Consider the following 22,353-nt stretch of genomic DNA (forward strand, 5'->3'; position numbering starts at 1 on the left):
CTGTTATAAATTTTTCCTTGACATTATATGTCATTATAAACAAGTTAATGAAGGACGTCTTGCTTTAATAAATTCATTAATTACCGAACAAAGTATTGACAAAATGTTCTGGTATAAGAGAAAAACAAAATACAAAAACATTGTGAATCTTATATACACTCACACGCTACCGGCAGTTTTGGGAATGCCGGTTAGCCTAATCTGCAACTCGGGGGAAACCCACCAAGCACAAGGAGAACATGCACACCCCAAGACTTGAGGCGGGCTTCACACCCTCAGCCCTGGAGGTGCACGGCGACAGTGCTAACCTCTAAGCCACCATGCCACATGAAAGTAGTTTTATGTTTTTGTGTACGGTGCAGTAATGTACTAATTATGTAACTGTGTGACATTTTCAACACGGGCTGTCCCTCAGTTTCCCCGTGGTGTTAACGAGAACAGAGAGAAATAATGAGGGAGGATGGAGGGGAAACACCGCGGTTCGTCTTCAAAAGCCGCGGTAAACAAAGCGTGCAGTGCGCAAGAGCGCCACGTGATGTCCGAGCGTCATCGGATTCCCGTCCTCCAGAGCTGTCGGACTTACTGCGCATGTGCACACCTTAACAACCGAGGCAAGCGTAGATACGCGACTGTGAAGACGAGACGCAGCTTCGGGTAAATTCTCGGGTAAGTTCGAGTTAAATACTGATGGGAAAGCTCACTGCATTGCTTACAAAACAGCACAGAATTTGCTTGCGTGTGCTTGTTGTTGCAGAGTGTGTCTTTTTTTTTTTTGCATCAGACTACAGAGTGTTGTGTGTGTGTGTGTGTGTGTGTGTGTGACAGCTGCCTCTGATCCGATCTCTGTCTCTCTCTGAACGCGACCAGGATGTTCATCACGCTGTCACTTACCTTCCCCAAGAACCGCAGCCTCGATACCTCGGAATCTGTATAACATTTCGTTAACTGTAAACGCACCGTGTGTCGTGTTTTTTTCCCGCTGTGGTTCTCACACTGCACATGAGCAGAGTGCGGTGTTTACACTGCGCACTCCGAGAGAGCTTTCATTTTACTTCTCAAGGCAATTGGGGACATACGCACATTGTTTTCTTACTGACTTTGAAATGTAGCAAAGTGGCCTGCGCATGCGCAGTTGTGTCACACCTACTATTTTTAATGACATTATTTATAGTTGATGTTTATCACATTATTGCAGAGGCTTACTTGCTTTTGAACGCTCACTCTTCAGGAGCTGACCTGAGGTGTTTTAATGAGTGGGTGGGGCGATGGGCGGAGCTTCCCCGCATTTTGGGCGGCGCTTAGCTATTTATAGAAGGAAAATAGCCCTCACTCACTTGCACCATTCACTATCCCAGGGGACTCAGGGCAGGAGGCGGGGTACACTGCGCATGGGGTGCCAGTCCATTAAATGATGCACAAACACACACTTACGTGCACACTACAGCCTACTCCACCTGTCTTTGAACTGTTGGAGGAAACCGGAGAACCAGGAGAGAACCCACAAATCATCAGAATCGAACCCTCGACCGTGGCTACAGTGCTAACCACTACGCCAATGTGCCGTCAAGCAAAACGCCATTGAATTAAAATTTTACAAAATTCAGTGCTTTATTACTGAATAGCATTGACATCTCTAACTTTAATTAGCACACCTGTATTTATTAGTTTTTTTATTTTATTTTTAAAAAGTCAGTTTATTTCATTCACTTTTTCTTTCAATATGAAGCGTTTTTATTTTTATTTTTTACTGATCGAGGATTCGAATTCAATAATGTATTTGTCAGGTGTTTTAAAAAGGCATACGTGTTGTCCGTTCCTCTGCTCTGCATTTGACTAGTCAAATCTAGTATGCAAAATCACTCACTCACTCACTCACTCACTCACTCGCTTGCGCGCTCACACAGTTTTGGTATCTGCTTTTGTCCTGGTCATAGTCACACAATGGAATACAATGGTCTCCTGGAAACTCACAGCAAGAGGTGAGAATACACTCTGTCCAGTCCAAAGCAGTGCAAAATGCACACAAACATTCACACACAATCATACCTGTGGGTATCTCTTTCAGTGTGTTTGTGTATGTAGGCCTGGCTTGCAACTATTCTTTCCAGGAAAGACTCTACCACAACACCACAAAGTAGGTGTCAATTGTGCTGTGTCTTCTTTACATGTTTTTTACATGTTTCAGCTCTACTTTGAAAAAAAAAGGTTGGTAGAAATAAAGGTTTTGACCTGGCCCAAGTGGTATTACATTGAGATTGTTGAGATTGTAATAAATATTTGCCCGGGTATCACTGAGTAGGAAAGTACACGACCTCAAAAACACCTGGCGGGGAAAACAACAACAAAAAAAACTCTTGCTCTCCACATTTTAAGAGTAATCTCCTTTTCCTGTTTGGGAATTACTTGACTAGCTTCACCATCAGAGCAGGAAGTGTTGAAGCGCATTGTTTAACGATTCTAGCCAACATACTCACTTGAAGCGAACTTCCGTCCCCAGAGTTAATCCTTTGTCGTTTATCTTAAATCATGTCCTCAGGTTGCTGCCTTGTGTGCCCAGCTGCTGTAGTGTTTAGACTTATCGTGAAGTTCTGTTCCTACAGTGGTTTCTATTTCAAGGCTGTAGTTTGATAAATAGAGAGTGAAAGATACACTGAACATGAAAGTTGGCTTCAATCTTAAAAAAATAAGAACAGACACCAGATCAAGTAAACTAACCCAGAACACACACACTAAACATTTAGATTATTATTTTTTATCTATCATTTTCTACTAATTTAAGGAATAACTAGAATGACAATATTATAGGCTACCAACATGGTGTTAACAATGATGAAGCATTAACAAACATGCTAATGGACAAAAAACAATACATCCTTATTACCTTAAGCTTACTTTGAGAATTGGTAAAAATGGTTAGAATAGAATAGAATAGAATAGAATAGAATAGAATAGATTAGAATAGAATAGAATGATTTCTATATGAGCCTGGATTATTCTGATTGATGACCTGAGTAGAACGCTGTAATTTCTTTGGACATCTTTAAAGAATCTTTGCTGTCTATTTTTATCTGACATGAAAAAGACATGTTGTTGTACAGTCAATAAAACAGATTTTTCGGCTTCATCTCCTACAATCAAGGAACAGATGTAATGGCATTAAAATGGCTTATCACAAAAAAGGAGCTTTAATTGTTAAGTTTTACAACTAACATTAGATTTATCCAGGTATTTAACACTGTTTCATTTTGGGAACACAGTTAGTAATTGATGCCCTCAAATTCAAATTCAAATTCAAATTTTATTTGTCACATACACAAACATACACAGTACGAAATGTAGTGAAATGCATTATACGACTGCCATTGACCCTAAAAGAGAGTTAAAATTTACAAATAAGAAATAAATATGAATAAAAGAAATACGATAGAAATTAAATTAAAAATTTAAATTAAACTAGGAAAAATAGAACTAAAAATAAAAATAGAAATGTGCTAGGAAAAAAAATAGAACTAAAAATAAAAATAGAAATATGATGTACAAAATAGAAATATACTGTGCAAATTGAAATATACTGTACGGTGTGTGCAAATATGCATAGAACAAAGTGTCTTAGTGCAGAGGTTATTAAAGTGTCTTTGTGCACTGGTCCAGGATGTAAACGTAAAACTGTAAAATGTAGTGTAGTTGTGAAGGTAGGTGTGCAAAGTTATTAAAGTGTCTTTGTGCAATGGTCCAGGATGTAACGTACGACATGTAGTGTATATATGAAGGAAGGTGAGCGTGTAATTGTCCATAGTGCCCTATTAGATTTTGCTGTACCCAGGCTTTTTCCATCCACCATAAGGACAACAGTTTAAATCCTTTTGGATTGCAGGAGGAAATCAGGGGACAGATGGATCAGCAATGCTGGAAAACAGGATTCTCAGATTTGATTGAATGCTTTTGACTTCTTTATTTATTTTTTTTTTTACCAATCAGCAGATTCCTTTCCTCATCCTATACAGTTACAAGCCATTAACACACATCTTTCTGTTACACGCACAAAAATCTTGAAAAGGAATTCAGCAATAACATCGCATTCATCTCACACACATACACACACACCATCCAGCATAAGAGAAATAGCAAGGAAACTCCATTTAGGCAGTTTCTCAAAATGGCACAATGTCTCAAGTATCAGACTGATAACATGTCTTTCTTTAATGGCACTCTAATGACGAGAGTGATGATTTCCTTAAGGGAAGTGAATAAGGAACATGTTGCATAACAGTGCACACGTGTATCACTATCACATAAACCTCTCTGTGGTAAGCAAAATGTTCTCTTATCGCTCAAAACCAAAGGGTTTTAAGCAACTGATGGCAGATTTATGTTACACCTAAATACATATGCCATAGGTCTTGTTTGACCTGCATTAATGCACTTCTTTAGTTTGTATGCTAAGCTTATATTTTTTTATAGATTACATTTGTGAGAGAAAAAATCTAATCTGCAATCAGCATTATATAATACCAAAACCACAGCTAGTTTTTTTTTTGTTGTTGTGCTTTTATTTTAAAGCCTGCTGAACATTCTGACCTTGCTTGCTACTGAACATGCAACCAAATTACACCCCCCTCACCCTAGGCTATTTTGTCTCTGGTTCTATCCGCACCCATCTATTCTCCCTGTCTCGCTCTGCTGCTCACCCTCCATCTACCTTCAGCTTTTGATCTTTTTTGGCTTAGAAGCCACAATTTTGCACACACACAACCATTTCTACTCTCCAGCTTCTCATCTTGAGAGCCTGTGGCCATGGAGTGCACACGCAGAGGCGATGATGAACAGAGAATAGAGAGAATGTGGGATTGAGATGGAGAATTAGGGGTTACTGAAGGGTGTTTTCCGTAGATGTAGTTCAACTTTGTTTGTTTTTTTAATTATTATTATTTTTTTTTTGTTTTTAGAAAAAAGGTCCAGCGTGAGGTGTGAGGTGCCTTGTGAGCTTTTAACACTAAATAAAGCTGACACCATGATAGTGTTTTTTTTTTTCTGAGAACTTTTCTACTCTCTGCTTGTGTGTACTGTATGTGCAAGAGCCAAGTCACGCTTCTTCAGTACTGGATTACGTAACAGTTTCAGTGCCATCATCATTTGCATAGACAGTCTACGGGGTGTGCCATGAATGACTGCACTCCGAAGCTTAGCAAGAATTGATTATAGTTAAGCAGGTCTTAGGCTTTATGCATAGTTAGTAAATAGTTTGGGATCAAAATGAATAGATGGGTTGTTAATTGAGATTGTATGACACTGAAAAAATGCTGGAATCATAAGTGAGGCCATCTGGAAAAGCCTGGGACAGATGTCACTCTGCTTGAGTTCTGGCAAACGGGTAAAAAGGACAAACGGCCAAATGTCACTTGTGTTTTTTAAATAACAAAAAAATATGTTTGACCAATATGATGTAATATTTATTACTATTTAATATCGCCTGTGTGAAAGCGATGGCATACTTTTTTTCGCATGTTAATCACAGTGACGCAAGCCAATCATGAGCCTCTGTGAAATAGTTTCCCAGGTTGTCCCAGATTGCCACACATATGTTTCATAGTAAGTGTTCACAGCAGTTCTAGAGGAAATGGATGGCTTATTGACAAGAAGAATGAAGAACCTGTCCATCCTCTTATCTGTCAATACCCTGACATAATATATTTCCTTAAAAAAGATCTCATGCTCTGCCTATTCCTATGCAACAGAACTAGTGCACTTCCAGAGATTAATGTTTTTAAATATTAAATTATTTAATAAAAAAAATGGGTTTGGTCAGTTTAGGGCAAAAAAAACCCCTAGTGTCTGATTTTAAATTACGCAGACTCATGGCTTTTGCAATGGCCTTTTGAAACCCATGAGATTTCATATTAAGACATTGTACTAAGAGGCTTAGTTTGCAAACAGCGCTCAGCATTGTGTAACGTGTTAGTCACCCAGTAAAGAAGGAAAACGCATTGGAGCAGTACCTTAATGTATTTTTTTTAATGAAAACTCTGTGCAGTATGTTTGTATAACGAGCAGGCCACTCTTTCTTCTTTAGGTTAGGCTTCTGGGAGGGGGAACCAGGAAGAAGAGGTGTGTGGTGCCCTTGTATATAACTATGGAGGGGCCTGCAGTGGAAAACCTCATAGACTTTGACATACCTTCTCGCACAGAAGAACAGACAGAACAGACCGCACAGACAGCACCTTCTGCTGTTGGTCCTCCTGACCTGTTATCAGCAGAACCGCTCGCCCCAGAGTCTGTGTGTGAGCTCCCATCACCCATGGCCCCAAGACCAGCTGTGTACGGAAATGAGGAAGACGCAGAAGAGAGCGATGCCACAGAGTTTGCAGACAGTGAGAACGAGGCCACCGATTCACCTTCCCACACTTCCGACTCCCGCCGCTCGTCTTCGTCATCCAATCATAGTGGTGAGCATGCAGATGTAACCGAAAGGCGGGAATTTATGAAAGCCTACGTGGAGAAATTGTTTCATGGAAGGTAAGGCAGCGATGTTTGACGGGATGATTTTATAAACTGCATATACACGGATCAACTGTAACATTAAAATCATCTAGGTTTTGGGTTTATCTTCTGCCACCAGGGTGGCTTTTGCCCCCTGACAGGGATGTGCTGTGGTGTCTGACACCAGAACGATGGCATTCGAAGATTCTTTGAGGGTTGTGGGGTGGGACCTCCATGGGACGGATTGGGATCTAGGAAGTTTGAAGGCCAGGTTGATGGCATTGGGCTGTTTGCATGGTGGGCCCAAGCACAGGTGGCTGTGGTACACAAAGTGTTCTGGTGCCTTTCTATCATGACCAATATTGACATTTCTTCAGAAATTTAAGCCACATTGTCTTTTTTGTGGGATTTGACCAAATAGCATGGGTGAGCCCGAGGTCCCCATAATCCTTTCACCAGTTTTCTGGTGTATAGTTGGTGATCAATGTTGTTCAGTTCAACTGAACATGTTCATGTTTTGGCTGTTTGCCGTATGCATTCCAGTTAACAATATAAAGTCTTGAGTTTATTTTCATTTGAAAACTGTATACATGTAAATAATTAGATTAAATAGTTTCCTGGTTAGAACCTTTAGGAATGAAGGAATGAAGTATATAGCTATGGTTAACATGTTGCCATGTGTTTGGCAGACATTGATGTTGAAAGAAACATTATTGGAATAAGATTGACTTTAGGATTTATGTAGAGATTTGTTTAAACTAATGATAAAGCAAAAAATCGAATGTATTGATTTTAAATGAACCTTACACCACATATCCTCTTTGAAAAGCAATAAGGCCTTTGTTAAAAATATCACAAGTATTTTTTGTTAGTAACAACTGATTGATTCATTTTGCTCTCTCTCTCTCTCTCTCTCGCTCTCTCTCACTATTTCTGTCTCTGATTCAGGGAGGACTTTGACCAGGAGGAAAAAGCACGCTTCGGCGAGTTGTGCACTGGAGAAAATGGCAAGGGCAGGGAGTGGTTTGCAAAATACGTCAGTGTGCAGGTGTGTGTGGGGGAAGAAGCTCTTCATCCCGGGTCTAAAAGTTTATGCTTAATATATACACACAGTACATTAGAGCACTTGTGTTGCTCTTAACAAGTAAACTAGGTCCAACAGAGTACACACAAACATACAGTGTTGGTTATTTTAAAGCTTGCCTTGTGCATCCCAGTTAAAAGCATGTTGTTGGCCTCAGTGCAGCTGAATGATATATGATACGACCAGTAATATATGGGATCCATGAGTATAATAAGGTCCTTTGGTTTCTTGCAGCGCTGCAACTCTAAGTGTGTGAGTGAGCAGACTTTCTACCGTCTGGTGCAGTCTTTTGCAGTCGTCCTGTTTGAGTAAGTGTGCAAAAAAAAGAAAAAGAAAAAACACTCAGTAAATCTGTGCATCCTGGCTGAGATTCTGGAGACAAGCTGCTGGTTATGTGGCTCAATAAACATTTGGTAACATCACATTCTCTCCTCTCAACCTGAGTATGTAAACCACATTGTAAGTGCCAGTATTGCAGAGAGATTGCAACAACATATCATTTCCCAAGTCAGTCATTGGTATTCTGTTCTTAATTACTTAAGCCTCTCTGTTTTGGCCCTGACATGCAGTATTTATAGACGTGAACCATATAATTATTTTGAAATGCTAAGGACAATAATTAGTCCTTTTTCTCAGACAGCTTTAACAACGCTCCCAGACTCTGTATATTTCTTTGTGTAGTTCGAGAATGAACGATGTGACTGTTAGCTCTCGGTTAATCCATCCTGAATTGGAGTCTGAAGATCAAACTGAGTGGATGGTGGGTTTATTTATGCTTTATTTGGAGAAACAGTCATGCAGCTTTGTTGGCACTTTTTCCACAAGTTCATTTCCTGAAGCTGTCCTCTAGAGTCAATATTTGTATACGTACAGTATGTGCGTGGGTTAAATTTGATTTTGCATTACTACTTTGACCCTCAGCTGACATTTTTTGCCTGTTTTGTCAGATGCTACGAGATGGATGATTACAGCCCGGCCAAGCACTTAATGACCATGTGTTTCACGTACTATTACATTGGTAAGACATTGAATAAAAGCAAGTGGTCTTAAACAACCATATCTGATATTTTCATTTAATATGATTTAAAAATCTCAAATTGTTACTTTTTTTCCCCTTAGAAAAATCCAGACACTTATAAAATCCTGGTACACAAGTAGTGAATAAAATGGAGATTATGTAGAAATATTATACCTAGTATCTACGATAAATAAATAGTTTTTTCTTGACTCATTTCATAAAACAAATTTTGCGGACAATGTTAATAGCCCTTCATAAGTTACACAAAATTCATTGTTTTGGCATATCCCTTTTTTGTGTTATGTATAACTTGTTAATCCTCTGTGTCCCAGGGAAGATCCAGCTGTCACCTACAGAGCTCCTAGAGAAGCCAAGTGCAGGTTTTGACTCATACCTGCACAGCAGCAAGGTCTGGCTCTCAGGCAAGAAAGATATCGCGGAGAAAATGCTGAAAAATACTACAGCCAAACCGGATATGAACAGTTTTTTCGGAGGTCTGGAGAGCAAGCTCAGAGGCCTGTCTGCTCGAAAGAACGAGTGAGAAGCTGCACTCATGCTTAGTCATTTCCTTTATTTACTAAAACCAATAGAAATGGCTGCATATTCAAATCACTATCGATCACTTAAATGTGGCATGACTAATGCGCCTACGATGTCTGCAACTACTATAGGTGTGGTCTTTTTCAGACTTCCTCTTTTGTCCCCTGTTTTGTCCACAGAGACACAGACAGTCCAGAAGACAAGCTTAAAACCCCAGGTAAATCATTTTTTTAAATATATATATATATATATATATATATATATATATATATACTTTTTTTTAATATATATATATATGATAAGAATATTCAGAGCACCAGAAGTGAAGTCAAGAGATGAGTTTATGTCTTAAGGCTGGGCAGTTACTCGAAAATGAATTGAAACTGACATTCAGAACCTCATTGACAGGCATAATCTTTCCCATGTAAATAATATATACTTTTTAATTCTGTTAATACTTTCCCCACTGTGTATGTTCATGTACTGTCCCATGTATTACCACATGACTCCATTCCCCTCGAGTCTGGAAAAAGGAGAACATTTTTATTGGGAAAAAAAATATCTTACCATCTTTAATTGTCGAAAATGTTTACAGTACAAACTATGTGGGCGGAAATCCTTCATTAGTCATAATCAATATTAAAAAGTTCGGTTAATCATGATCTTGATTAGAGATCTTATCACCTCGCACCACTTTCATCTATGTTCAGTTCTTTGTCAACATTTTTTTCTTAGAATTCATGCCAGACATGAGATGTAAATGACATGTGTTGAGCTAAAGTCAGGCCAGCTGTATTTACAGTGCAGTTTACTTAAATACTGGACTTAAGATGGCAGTTCAGTGATCTAACACCATGTTAGTGTTTATTCTAGTTGCCCATGGTGGTGTATTGGTATCTGCTCAGAGCTGGACACATGATATTTTTGTTACCTTTGTCCACTGGCCAAGTAAAAAACTTTACTCTGCTGCCAAGTCATTTGTTTTTGTTATACAGAGATCTAATTGGGCTAAGCTGAAAAGTATTGCAGCTAGTATTATGTAATTATATAATACCAGTCAAGACTAAAGGAAATGGATGAGTGTATGATCGTTATGTTTCCACCCTTGACAAAAAAAAAAACAATTGCCCCATGTTGTAGCAATGTTCTCCATACATTTACTGCATGAGATTTTTTTTTTTTTTTGTCTGGATATGTTTAATTGTCAGCAGAGTTATCTGATGACTGTGCACTGTACTGTGAATTGGGTTAAATGGGACCCAGGATAAAAAAATAAAGAAATCACTTTTTAGTTGTTTACACATTTAGAAAGGTATCCGGTCTGTCCCCATTTTCATAAAAAAAACATTAAACAACATTAAACAAGGCAATTACATTTTTCCCCCTTTTGTGACCTCATATAACAAGAGACCCGCCTCTGGCTCAATGCGCAGCTCTGCAAGCTCTAATCAACTTTTTGCCCAGTCATTTTAGGGGCTACAGTAGATAAGGCTAGGCTAGCATGAAGCAGATAACTGATAACTTCTTCAGCTTTTAAAAAGGGGTAGATTAGTAGTTATCAGATAACCGCTAAAACCAAATGTAGCACTCTTTAATTTTTAAGAATGACTCGGTTAGCCCTTAGTGGCTAGCACTGTCAGCTAACCTAGACGGCCTTCATTTCTTAGTAGTGTTTTTTTTTTCTTTTTAACTTTTATATCATTAAAATTATTGACCGTGTCCATTAATACTTTCACAAACATTTAATTATGATTTTGTCATCAGAAAAGCAAGCAGGAGAAGCCTTAAAAAACAGCTGGAAAATGCTTGATAAGGTCCTGAACATGAATGTTTCTGGTCCCTGCGTTCTGTTGCAATACAATACAATAATGCACTTCCTCAAAGGGGTGTTTGGAGTTCATTTAAAGCTGCTGACACTGAAACATTCTGTTTGCAAAAGGAGTGAACAGAAAGAAAACCATGCAGCCAGAATGCAGGATCTGAGTTGTATTTCAACTAGAAAACTAACATACACGTTTTTGAATCCTCTAAGTCTCTGTTTAAAAGGGATTATAATATCTGATCTTTAAGATTGGCATTTCCCTATATCTTTGTGTTCCTGATTGTACAGATAGCTCTCCTTAGTATAAATCATACCACTGTCAAATGCATCTTAGTCAATATGTAAAATATGTTGTATCACAGTGAACTGCATTATGTTTAAACATAGCCTATGGCCCTATAATTGCCCATGCTACCACCACTCTGCTACATTTGTTTGTGCCAAATACCCGGACTACTGCTTTGTTCACCCTGCAGCTATAGGAAGCAAGTTCATAATGCTGTAGCTTATTCATGCAAATAAACTGACCTAGACATGCATTATATAAATAGATTTCTACAGAGTTTATGCTTCATTGGATTGTGCAAGCGAGAAAAAAAAGGTTTGCAGTGTGAAACAAAGGAACAAGACCGACAGGGTTTGATAGACAGCAGGCGTGAAAGTTACTTGTAATCTCTGTTATGTGCAAAAGCATGTGAGACAGAGAACCAAGATAACCCTAAGACAGACAACCAGTAATACTTTGGGTATAAATTTGCATTCAATGCACATGCACGCTTCTCTTTTAACCCATATCACTTTTATTTTGCATGTGCAGTGCTAATGCACGGAGCTCCACATGTGTGTTTTGGCCCATATGGACACCTTCCTGAATTTCTTGCTTGATTGGTCTGTCTTTTCATCTCGCTGCTAATAAGCAGTCTGTGACTGTAATCACGTCCTTGCTGTCACGGAGCGCTCCTAACGCCTGCATGTTCTTTCAGCACTATTCTGCTAATAATGTGTAAAAAATCTTTCATTGTTTGTCCTCTTCCACTGCAGCATGGCCACCGGTGTCCTCAGACAAGAAAAAAGAAGAGAAGATCTACTTGTATACACACCTTAAACAGCAACCAATCTGGTACGTGGTTCATTTTGAAATATGTGCTGTGTCTGATGAGTTCATTGTATTATTATTATAATATTTTTTTGATCTATAAACACTTGTGAGGTTTTGTTTCAATAGTCATTTCTACTACAAGAAAAGTTATTTCAAGTCAAATTTCTCAAATTTGATTGGTCAGAAGTAGGGGTCAGGGGTAGCTCAGTGGTTAAGGCATTGGACTACGATTTAGAAGATCCCAGGTTACCACTGTTCGGCCCTTGAGCGAGGCCCTTTATCTTCAACTGCTCTGATGTGTAATGAGATAAAAACGTAAGTCGCTCTAGAAAGGGGCGTCTGCGTAACGCTGTAATGTAAATGTTGTTTAATGTTCTTTGACAAGAGTCCCAGCTGTGAGACAAATCACACGTCTGCTCCTAACAGTTTTTCTTTAGGTAACAGTCTTCAGGATAGACGACTTTATGATTTCAAAGTTCTCAGCCACATGACTGTATATTTAATATTTTTATAAAACATACTTCAATAATAAATGTGCTGGACATTTGCTGCACTATAAAGGTAATAAAGCACTTCAGGAAGTGCTGTTAATGAAATCTCACGTTGGTGGTAGTAGTAGGTAGTATGTGTTTGTTTTGTTTGTTTTTGATCACATGATCTTCACACTGTTAATGCTGGTCTTCTCTGTTTTAAAGGCACACGTTAAGATTTTGGAATGCTGCATTTTTCGATGCTGTGCACTGTGAGAGGAACAAGAGGTCCCCCACCACGAGGTGAGAGTATCTGTGAGAAAGCAGGAAAGCAAAAAAAAAAAAAAAAAAAACATGTCTTTTGAGAGAATTTTTCTGAAACATTTGAAGGATCGTTAATTATCACGTATGCAGATCTGCACTGCTGCACCCTCTGTCACTACTTACACCTCATTCATAATAAAAAGGATTAACAGGTTGCTTTAGAACTGGAATTGCCACGGTGTGTGTGATAGCTGGGTGTGACTTCACAAACACTGCAGATCATGTGATGTTTGTGAACAATTGTTAGGGACTAAAGTCATCAGACTGCTTGGTTAAAACTTAATGAGGATTTTGGTGCCTGAGTCCGAGTGAGAAAAGTATGCGTGCGTGTGCCTGTGTGTGTGTGTGCCTGAGCGCGTGCCTGCGCGCGTGTCTGAGCGTGCGCCCGTGTGCGCGCCGTGAGCGTGCGCACGCGTGTGCATGTTGTGTGTGTGTGTGTGTGTGTGCGCGTTTTCCACATACTTGCATACAGTAAAGTCTGATTCTTACTGTACCTTGTCAGTCTGTCCCTGTAGTAGACATTTGCTGCACCAATCTGTTCAATGGCCTCTCTCTCTCTCTCTCTCTCTCTCTCTCTCTCTTCCTCTTTCTTTTTTCCGCATGCAACTTTAACTCTTTATCTCCGTGTACCTTGCTGCCTCACACAGGCGGACAGCTGAGGAGGAGAAAGACGAGAGGTCTGTCTTTCATTCTGTCTCTATACCAGACACCACTAGACAGAAAAAAAGGCCACAGAGAAATACAATCGAGAATAAGACTCAGTTAAACTGCAGCAAGAGCGAGGGAAAGTGTCAGGAAAAGGTCATAACACAGAATAAGAAATTAATATTATTTGTCACATATACTTTACAACCCAGCTGGGGTCAGGGAAGGTATTTAACATCTAGGCGTTTTATAAAGCATAACACTCAGAAAACTACAGAGTCATCATACTTTTTTTTATGAGCGTGTCGAGTGTGAGGCTGGCAGGAAGTTGTGCGCCACACTGATAACAGCGAAAAGCCAAATATGGCAACAGCAAAAAAAAAGGCACATTGTGTGCTGGTTTAGGACATAATGGTAGTTTCCAGATGATATTTTAGTTTATTTGGGTGTTTCCACAATTGAGGTGTCTCGTTATAATTTTAGAAATATATTAACAAGACTACATTGTTTTGCCTGTGTCAGTCCTCTACATTGTGCCTCAATTCTCATCGATCTTATTATTATTTCTGCATTAATATTTACCCCTGTTAAACACCTCACACATCAAACTTCATTTCCAGTCAGTCATTTGTTGCAGGTAATAACAGATCCAGATCATTCACTTACCCCTGTCACTCCCCCATGAAATATTTTAAATATTCCACTAGTCATATGTTTAACAGGAAGTTGCATCGTCTTAATTTCCTGGAAGACATTCTGTCATTTTTTTTTTTATTATAGTGAACCGTGAGATTCTTTTGATAGTGCAAGTTTTTTTTTTAAGTTGCATTTCAATACTCAATTGTGAAACCATATGCTTGCTGTAGACCTGGGTTTCCACCTTTTCCCTCAATATGGAACTAAGAACTAGGTTAGAAATATTCACACAATGAGAGTTCAAGTCAAACTGGGATTTTTGGTGCAATATCTTGGGAACGGAGGCGTAAAACTGATTAGCATTTACAGTACGGTGACGAGATTCGTAGCTGCAGTAAAACATATGAAAGGTGCAAACATTCTACAGAGTTTCGTACATCTGGAAATGACGATCCTGGCAAAGGTGGCTCGGAGCCCACTGCAGTCGTTCCTGTGAACATTCAGCAAGTGAAACACTGCAAGTGAACTTGTCTGTGGAAACTTACTCACTTACTCACTCACTCATCGTCTAGACCGCTTTATCCTGTATTCGGGGTCGCAGGGGGCCTGGAGCCTATCCCAGGAGACTTAGGGCCAGAGGCGGGGCACATCCTGGACAGGGTGCCAATCCATCACAGGGCACACACATACACACACTCACACACTCATTCATACACTACGGGCAATTTTGGGAACGCCAATTAGCCTGACCGACATGTCTTTGGACTGTGAGAGGAAACCGGAGTACCCAGAAGAAATCCACCAAGCACGAGGAGAACATGCAAACTCCATGCACACAGAGACGAGCCTGGCTGGGAATCCAACCCGGACCCTGGAGGAGCAAAGCGACCGTGCTAAACACTACGCCCTCAGTGGAAACTGTGCCCACAATTTTAATGAATACTACTTGCACATCACAGGAACTCGCAACCCCAATGTAGTCCTATAGTCCTGACCTCACTCCACATGTTTTGGGTATTAAAGGAGTTCCTGGGAGGCCAGCATTTCAGACACGAAGCGGGAAATCCTTCTACCCAGATCGAGTACTAGTGAAATGCTGGAAAAAGTGTGTTAGTGTAGGAGGGGATTGTCATAACTGTGGTCTGTTATTTTGCACAATTAAAGGTCTCGGTTTGAATTGAACTACCCCTCGAATAAATCAATTGGTAAATAAGGCAGCTTTAGCAATGTTAGTCTATGTGTTGAAGCTGTTCCATGAAACACATTGTCTGTCAAATGGTCCTTTACCAATCTCGTTTATACATTGTTTGTAAATGACGTTCTTTCATGAATGCCCCAATACCAGGTGCACCGAGGATTAAAGGAATGCTTCACCAGCTGTTTTGAGTCCTGAGGCCACAGTTTCTGGATAGTAGTGTCTGGCCTTCCATCTCTGGCCTCTGCTTTTTCTGTGTGCATTTTATGTGGATCATGCAGTCACTTGTCCTTGCATGCTTGCAGCGTACTGTGCAGGTCATCAGCATGCTGGGTGTCGTCGGGTTTTTTTTTTGTTGTTTTTTTTTTTAGACAATTTCTTCATTCTTGGTGAAGTTTTTCTCCCTCTTAACTCAATACTACTTTTAAATATAAAATTTAGTACAACAGATGATGCTGGGGTTCAGATCAGTAACTTGGGAGTATTATCACCAAATGCAGAAGTTTAGAAATTGTTGTAAATGATTTATATCATCTCCAAAACTGCTAACTAACATGCACTAACATGAATAAGAAGATATTTGGTGTGCTAGTGAATAACCAGCATCCAAGGGTTTTAATGAATTTTTGGATGGAATATTAAAGATTTTTTTTATTTATCTATTTTATCCTGGTTAACTATTAATCCAGATTCGTTCTACTCAAAGGCACTGCTAAACACTTATTAGGTCGAGTGATAAGCTCTGCTTAACTACTTGTGCATGGGGGCTAATGTCCGGCTACATTAGCATGTCATTTGTCTGGCCTTTTGCAATGTTTTCATTGCTCATGATTCTTTTAGCGATTTACACCTTGCTATGAAATTAATCATAGCAACAAATGAGTATAATGCACTAAAAGGGAAAAGTGATCTTGTCTGTGGTATACTGTACAGTGACTGGTATTTCCTCCTTTGTTGGCTTCAGTAAAATCAGTGAAACTGATGTCGAAGTTTAACCTTTGACCTCTTTCTTCAACCTCCTTAGGGAAAAGTGGTGTCATATGACCCAGGAAGAGAAAGATGACAGCACGAAAATTGAAGAAAACATCGCCTTTGGACAGCTGGGGTGAGTGATGGCATTTAATAAAGGTTTTGCATTTTTTTAGAATTTTATTTTTATTTTATTTTTTGGAAAAGACGTTTGAAGATAAAAGGTGCAAATGTTGTGTTTTTTTTTTTTTTTTGCATAAAGTTAATTAATTTCTTTTTTTTCAACCTCTACAAGTTTGTCTTACATGCATCCACTGTATGTGTGTTTACAGGACCTTCACCCATAATATGCTCGCCTTTGGATTGAGTAAGAAACTCTGCAATGATTTCCTAAAGAAGCAGGCGATTATCGGACACTTGAATGAAGGTACACATACGCACGTTATCTTGCATTTGTCTTTGTTCAAATCTGCCATCATTCCACCATCTTATTATTTGTTGAACTGATGAATATCTACCAATGATTTGGTCACTTCACGTCAATTGAGGTATGTTTATACTGTATAGAATTTTAACAGCAGACCCTTTTCACAAAGCAGCTGTTACAGAAATATGGATGTAGAATCAGGAAGACAGGTGACAGTAGTAAGAGAAAAAAAAACTCTTTTTGACAACATGAGGTAGAAATCCTGAGAAGAACCAGACTCCGGGGGACACCGAATAGCGGGGTTATAAATCATTACCCTTCTACAGCTGTATACGATAGAGTCAAACAGTACTAAGTGTGTTGAAAGGATGCTCAGAACGAGCGTGTTGTGAATAGAAGTCCTTGAACGAGAACAAGAAAGTCTTTATGCTTATAGCAGCATTTCTACAGTTAGTTGAGACGCTTGTTCTCTGAGGAAAAGGAGGAGACTTGGGCGTAAAGTAAATGTACAATAAATGTTCTCTTTTTCATTTCCCTATATCAGAACAATACAAGTTGCTGAGTGAACATATTGAACAGATGGCTGTGGAGTGAATCGCAGCTACAGACGGTTCGACCATCCTCCCCTTCTGTCCTACTGTTCGGGTACCTAATGTATACCAGCGTTCAGCTCCAGGTGAAAGATCCCGCATTCCCCCTCAATCTTCATTTGAACTGTTTTCAAAAACCCAGCAACTGAAGTGAACATATCTATGAGGTGGTAAGGACATTGCACTTCCTCCACGGCTGCTCAGTATAATTTGGAATACTTCTGCTATGCTGTAGCATCACACAACTGTTTTGTTTAAGATGCATATCAGAACCTGACAATCTCATGCAATAACCTGGTTTATATATATATATATATATATATATATATACATACACTCCCAGTGACCTATTCGACAAAGCTAATGCTGAAAGTATTTTATGGAGCTACATGAACTGTAACTGTCTACAAAGCACAATTCTGACACCAATCCCAGCCATTCCTGGATTTATTAGTCTCTTTATGTGGGACATTATGAAAAATGTATGCCGGGGCATTCAGGCTGTAATTGACACTTTTATATGACACACAGACAGTCAGACTCTCATATGCGGTCTATCAAAACTGTTACACATTGCGACAGTGTGAGGTTTGATAATGTGCACGTGAGAACATGATTGTGTGCAGAAAAGCTATGATGGTGTGCAAGAGGAAGTATAATTGCTAGTATGTGTGAGACAGCGTACACACACTGACAGTATGGAAGTAAGGTGATGTTTGTCTGTACGTATATACATGTTTTATTTTTGTCAGGAATGTGAGCCCCATATTATTCATGTACAAAACAGTATTAAGTACTCTCGGTATTATCCATGTGGTGCGCGAGCCTCCAGAGTGAACTCCAGTCTGTCCAAAGTGCCTTTAACCAATTTTTTTCCTATATGATGTGTCCTCGTTATGTTGAAATATAATCCTAGATTTACATCTTTTAGTCTCCCAACATCATTTTTAGTCAGTTTTACTTTTGTTTGTAATCTCTGTGCACTTCGAGTCTGTGTCTACTGTGCTTATCGAGATCTCATTGTGTAGTGATAGATCAGTGCAAGCTGTAGTGCTGTGTAAGGACCACATTGTTGTAGTGTTATGTACTCATGTTAAGCGTGCATGTGTATTAATGGTGAATCGTGCTCTACTGTAGTGTAGTGAGTGTAGTGTCCTGTCCAGTCAATAGAGGGCGGTCGTGTAACTCCATACATATTAGCTGCTGCTGAGCAGTGGAGGATAATAGTGTGGTGTTTCACAGAGATTTATGAAACTACTGAAGTCTCATATATATATATATATATATATATATATATATATATAGTAAATACAGAGATGTTAACACACTTATCACATGTTGCAGGTTGCACACAATGGCTGGCTCCAAAAGGGATCACTGGGTTGTAAAATTATAATTTATGTGTATATAAATAAATTGTATATGTTGTAACATGGTGCATCTACTCATTTTGTTGAAAAAAAAATTGTGCTTTGTGAATACCGTGTTTGTTTTAATGTACTGTGAATGCTTTGCTTTACTATCCAAATTTTCCCTGATGGAATGTACCTGTTAGAAAATGTCTGTTATGTTTATAATAAAAGATGTCCACCCTGATATGTAGTGGAGCTCATTACAATCTGAAACACAATCTTTTATCTAATTCCATTTTCTTTGTGTAGCACTTTGAACAACAGACACTCCCACAACGCTGTTGTACAAAAATCCAGATGTAGATCTTGATCTCTAAGAAGCAAGCCAAAGGCAACAGTGGCGAGGAAAAGCTCCCTGAGATAATGTGAGCGGAAAAAAAACTTTGCGGGGAAACGGAAACCCATCCTCATCTGTGTGGAGTTATAAATAATTACAATAATTATGTTTAAACATTTTTCACACCAAGCTGTTCCTCCATCATGGCTGATCCACGGTGGCTCACCTCACCAGATATTCCTTTATCACGCCTGTCTTTGTTTGTGTCATTTTTTTTTTATGAACATGTGTTTTCATGTGCTGGTGAGTGTGACCAGGCAGAGGCTGCTCAATGTGGGAGCGCTTAAGATTCGTTGGTTGAGGGAGCTGCCAAATGGCTGCCACGGCTGACTGAGAGAGTAAATAAACAGCAGTCACACTGGCCTGCGCTGATTGGACACACAGTCATGAGCTGTGAAGCGCCAAAGCCTGGTGTCACACAGCAAGAACTCCAGCATTGCTAATTAGTGCCAGATCTGGAGCTGAGCAAATGCTTCTTTTCTCATGTATCACCACACACTAATCACATCCTACGCTTTCACCTGGCTCACCACTTTCCTTTGCATGTTTATTCAGTGTGTGTGTGTGTGTGTGTCTGTGTTTTTTTTTCCCTAATTAGCAATTCAGTCTAGCATGTAGTGAAGTGCAACACTTCTATTTCTTGATCTATCTGAGATGAAATAAAATCTCAGTGTTTGATTTGGGAGGAGATTTCTATCAGAAAAGCATAGAATCATGAGTCATATTAAGTCATTAATAAGTGTGAGTTAGTCATATGGGTGGTCTCTGACGGGGGGCCCCACAAACACACACATGGTCCAATTTCACAATGGATATAATCACTTTATGCCAACACGACTGTTCCAAAATGTGTGCAGTTCTTGTATTTGCATAATAATCGCAACAATATGCTGTAAAATTTGTGTTTTTCGGTCTACTTCTATGTACAAAGCATCATCAAAGAGGAGAGGAAGTCTAAACTTGAGCCATCTGCTTCCTTGAAACTTAAAAAATGTTCTGCTGAAGTCCACAAAAAGCCAGACAGACTCTGACCTGGTACAAGTTGCATAAATGGCTTCTGATAGCCTTCAATCTTTTGACCTTGCCTTGACCTGTCTGCATGGATCACTGACATTTAGCACATGCAAACCCTGGATCATCGCATTATATATACTAAAATGATTCCTATATAGGCTGCTTTACAAAATGTAAGGGCGGTGCAAGAGGAACATTGATATAAACATCCAGGCTGCTCGTTAATTCAGCCTGTAATGGGAATGGATGGATAATAGACACAGTAAAATGCTCCTTAGTTCATGGGTGGTCAGCTTTTAGATAAATGTGATGCAACATAAGGGTGTCACAGTTGCCTCAAGGCCAATGACCCAGAGTGTTTGGGATCGAGCCAGGAAACAAACAGCAAACCGATTTGAAACCAAACTGAGTAGCAGCTGCACTTTGGTCAACTAATGACCTAACCATTATTAAATATGTACTAACAAAATAAATCTAATACGACTGGATTAAAAAAAAAAAAAGCAAACCTTGCTATATTCAGAATTTCAACATGCAAAGTCCGCCAAATGCTCAAATGTAAATTTTTCTTACTCCACATCCTCCAGCACAGCTAAACCACTGGGTCTGAGGAAAACCTGGTAAATTGTTAATGTAAATATTTAAAACATTGACTATATTTGGTCAAATATGCTGAATGCAAATAAAAATTCTAAGTGCTTATCAAACCGCTTTTAAAATACCTCTTTCCGCTTGCTGAGCTGATCCAAAAGACGGGCTTTCTAATCCAGCAAGTGTAAAATTCACTAAAATAACCAAATACCCTGGTTATTTGTCTAAGAATCAGTTTGGCCCATGCGACAACACTTGAACACGTGAAAACGTGAAAGTTTATTTCCAAAGAGCTCTTTGTTTTTTCGCTGTTATTTTACATTTTCATAGTGTGATCTAGGAACCATATGTGTTTGTTAATGAGATGGATATTTATTGTGCTAACCTCATGTTACAGCTTTCCAGGCATGAAATCTTAAAAGGTATGTAAACATTCAATCTGCAGTGGATTCCTGGTGACAAAAGAGCTTTTCAATATATGGTTCCACCGTTTTAAGTGATTCATCAAGGATGGGGATACCTGACTCTTTTTTTTTTTTTTTTTGAATATGTCTGAGTGGCTGGAATTGATCCTATTCCATGTGTGTGGTTGCTCTTTTATGTGCATGTGCATAAGCATGGCAATGATCTGATCCTGAAGCGAGCCATGCAAACGCAAAAATATCAGTAATTTCCACGAGAATTTTTCTTGTGGAACTGTAACGAAATTTTAAAAGTGACTTAAAGAAATGTTCTGGTATATCAAACACTGCATAATATTATTGCACTCGGGTCTGTATTTGTTTGTGTAGAGTAATTGAAATAATACAACAGATGTGAATATGATGAATGATGCCCTTCAATACTACTACATATTTGCTGTATACAGTTCTTTGTGCTGTAATATAGACTTACCAGCAACTTCATTAGGTATACCTGTTCAACCTGTTTTTTAGCGCAAATATCTAACCAGCCAGTCCTTTGGCAGTTGATCCATTTAGGCATGCAGCTATGGTCAAGATGATCTGTTGCAGTTTAGTTGATGGTGCCAGATGGGCAGGTCTTTCTGAAACTGCTTATCTTTTGGAGTTTTTACGGACAACCATCTCTAGGGTTTACAGAGAATTTTCTGATTCAATGAGATCTATTCTTTGGGTCAAAATGCCTTGTGGATGCCGAGTATTCGGACTCAAATAACAGCTCGGCACAACTGAGGTATCTGCAACCAAAGAATATCTCTGAATGCACAAGACATCAAACGTTTAGACAGATGGGTTATGGCAGCAGAAGACCAGCTTTGAATAGGAAACTAAAGCTACAACTTACATAGACTCACCAAATTTGCACAACAGAACAATGGGGAAAATTGCCTGGTCTGTCATGTCTCGATATCTGCTGGATGGTAGGGTCAGAATTTGGAATTAAAAAAATAAAAAAGTTATTGCATCCTGCCTTGTATTAACAGTTCAGGCTGATGTTAAAAGCCTAAGGGTGGGGGGATATTTTCTTGGCACACTTTGAGCCCCTTGGCTCTCTGTGTCTATCGCTTTATCGACCACAGTATAACATTTCATGTCACAAAACTAAGATCATCACAAACTGCTTTATTGAACATGACAATGAGTTCACTTTACACAAATGGCCTCCACAGTCACTCACTAACTCACTCACTCATTTATCCTGTGTATAGGGTCTCAGGGGCCCTGGTGCCTATTCCAGGAGAC

General features: G+C 39.2%; 1 protein-coding gene across 2 annotated transcripts; it reads left to right on the plus strand.

The window, feature by feature from the left end:
* The first annotated feature begins 583 nt into the window (after positions 1 to 583).
* Positions 584 to 17,975, plus strand: kiaa0513 (KIAA0513 ortholog). Of its 2 annotated transcripts, XM_053500492.1 has the most exons (13): positions 584 to 666; positions 6,071 to 6,513; positions 7,426 to 7,525; positions 7,796 to 7,869; positions 8,509 to 8,579; positions 8,912 to 9,116; positions 9,299 to 9,336; positions 11,983 to 12,061; positions 12,736 to 12,813; positions 13,482 to 13,511; positions 16,335 to 16,415; positions 16,612 to 16,706; positions 17,251 to 17,975. In XM_053500492.1, exons 2-13 carry the CDS (start codon positions 6,131 to 6,133, stop codon positions 17,298 to 17,300), a joined length of 1,284 nt encoding a protein of 427 aa, XP_053356467.1. In that variant the 5' UTR covers positions 584 to 666; positions 6,071 to 6,130; the 3' UTR covers positions 17,301 to 17,975. The 2 variants fall into 2 exon arrangements, with proteins under 2 accessions (XP_053356467.1, XP_053356468.1); XM_053500493.1 differs by lacking the exon at positions 13,482 to 13,511.
* The last annotated feature ends 4,378 nt before the right edge of the window (positions 17,976 to 22,353 follow it).

The sequence above is a fragment of the Clarias gariepinus genome, chromosome 7, assembly GCF_024256425.1.
Source record: "Clarias gariepinus isolate MV-2021 ecotype Netherlands chromosome 7, CGAR_prim_01v2, whole genome shotgun sequence".
Taxonomy (NCBI): Eukaryota; Metazoa; Chordata; class Actinopteri; order Siluriformes; family Clariidae; genus Clarias; species Clarias gariepinus.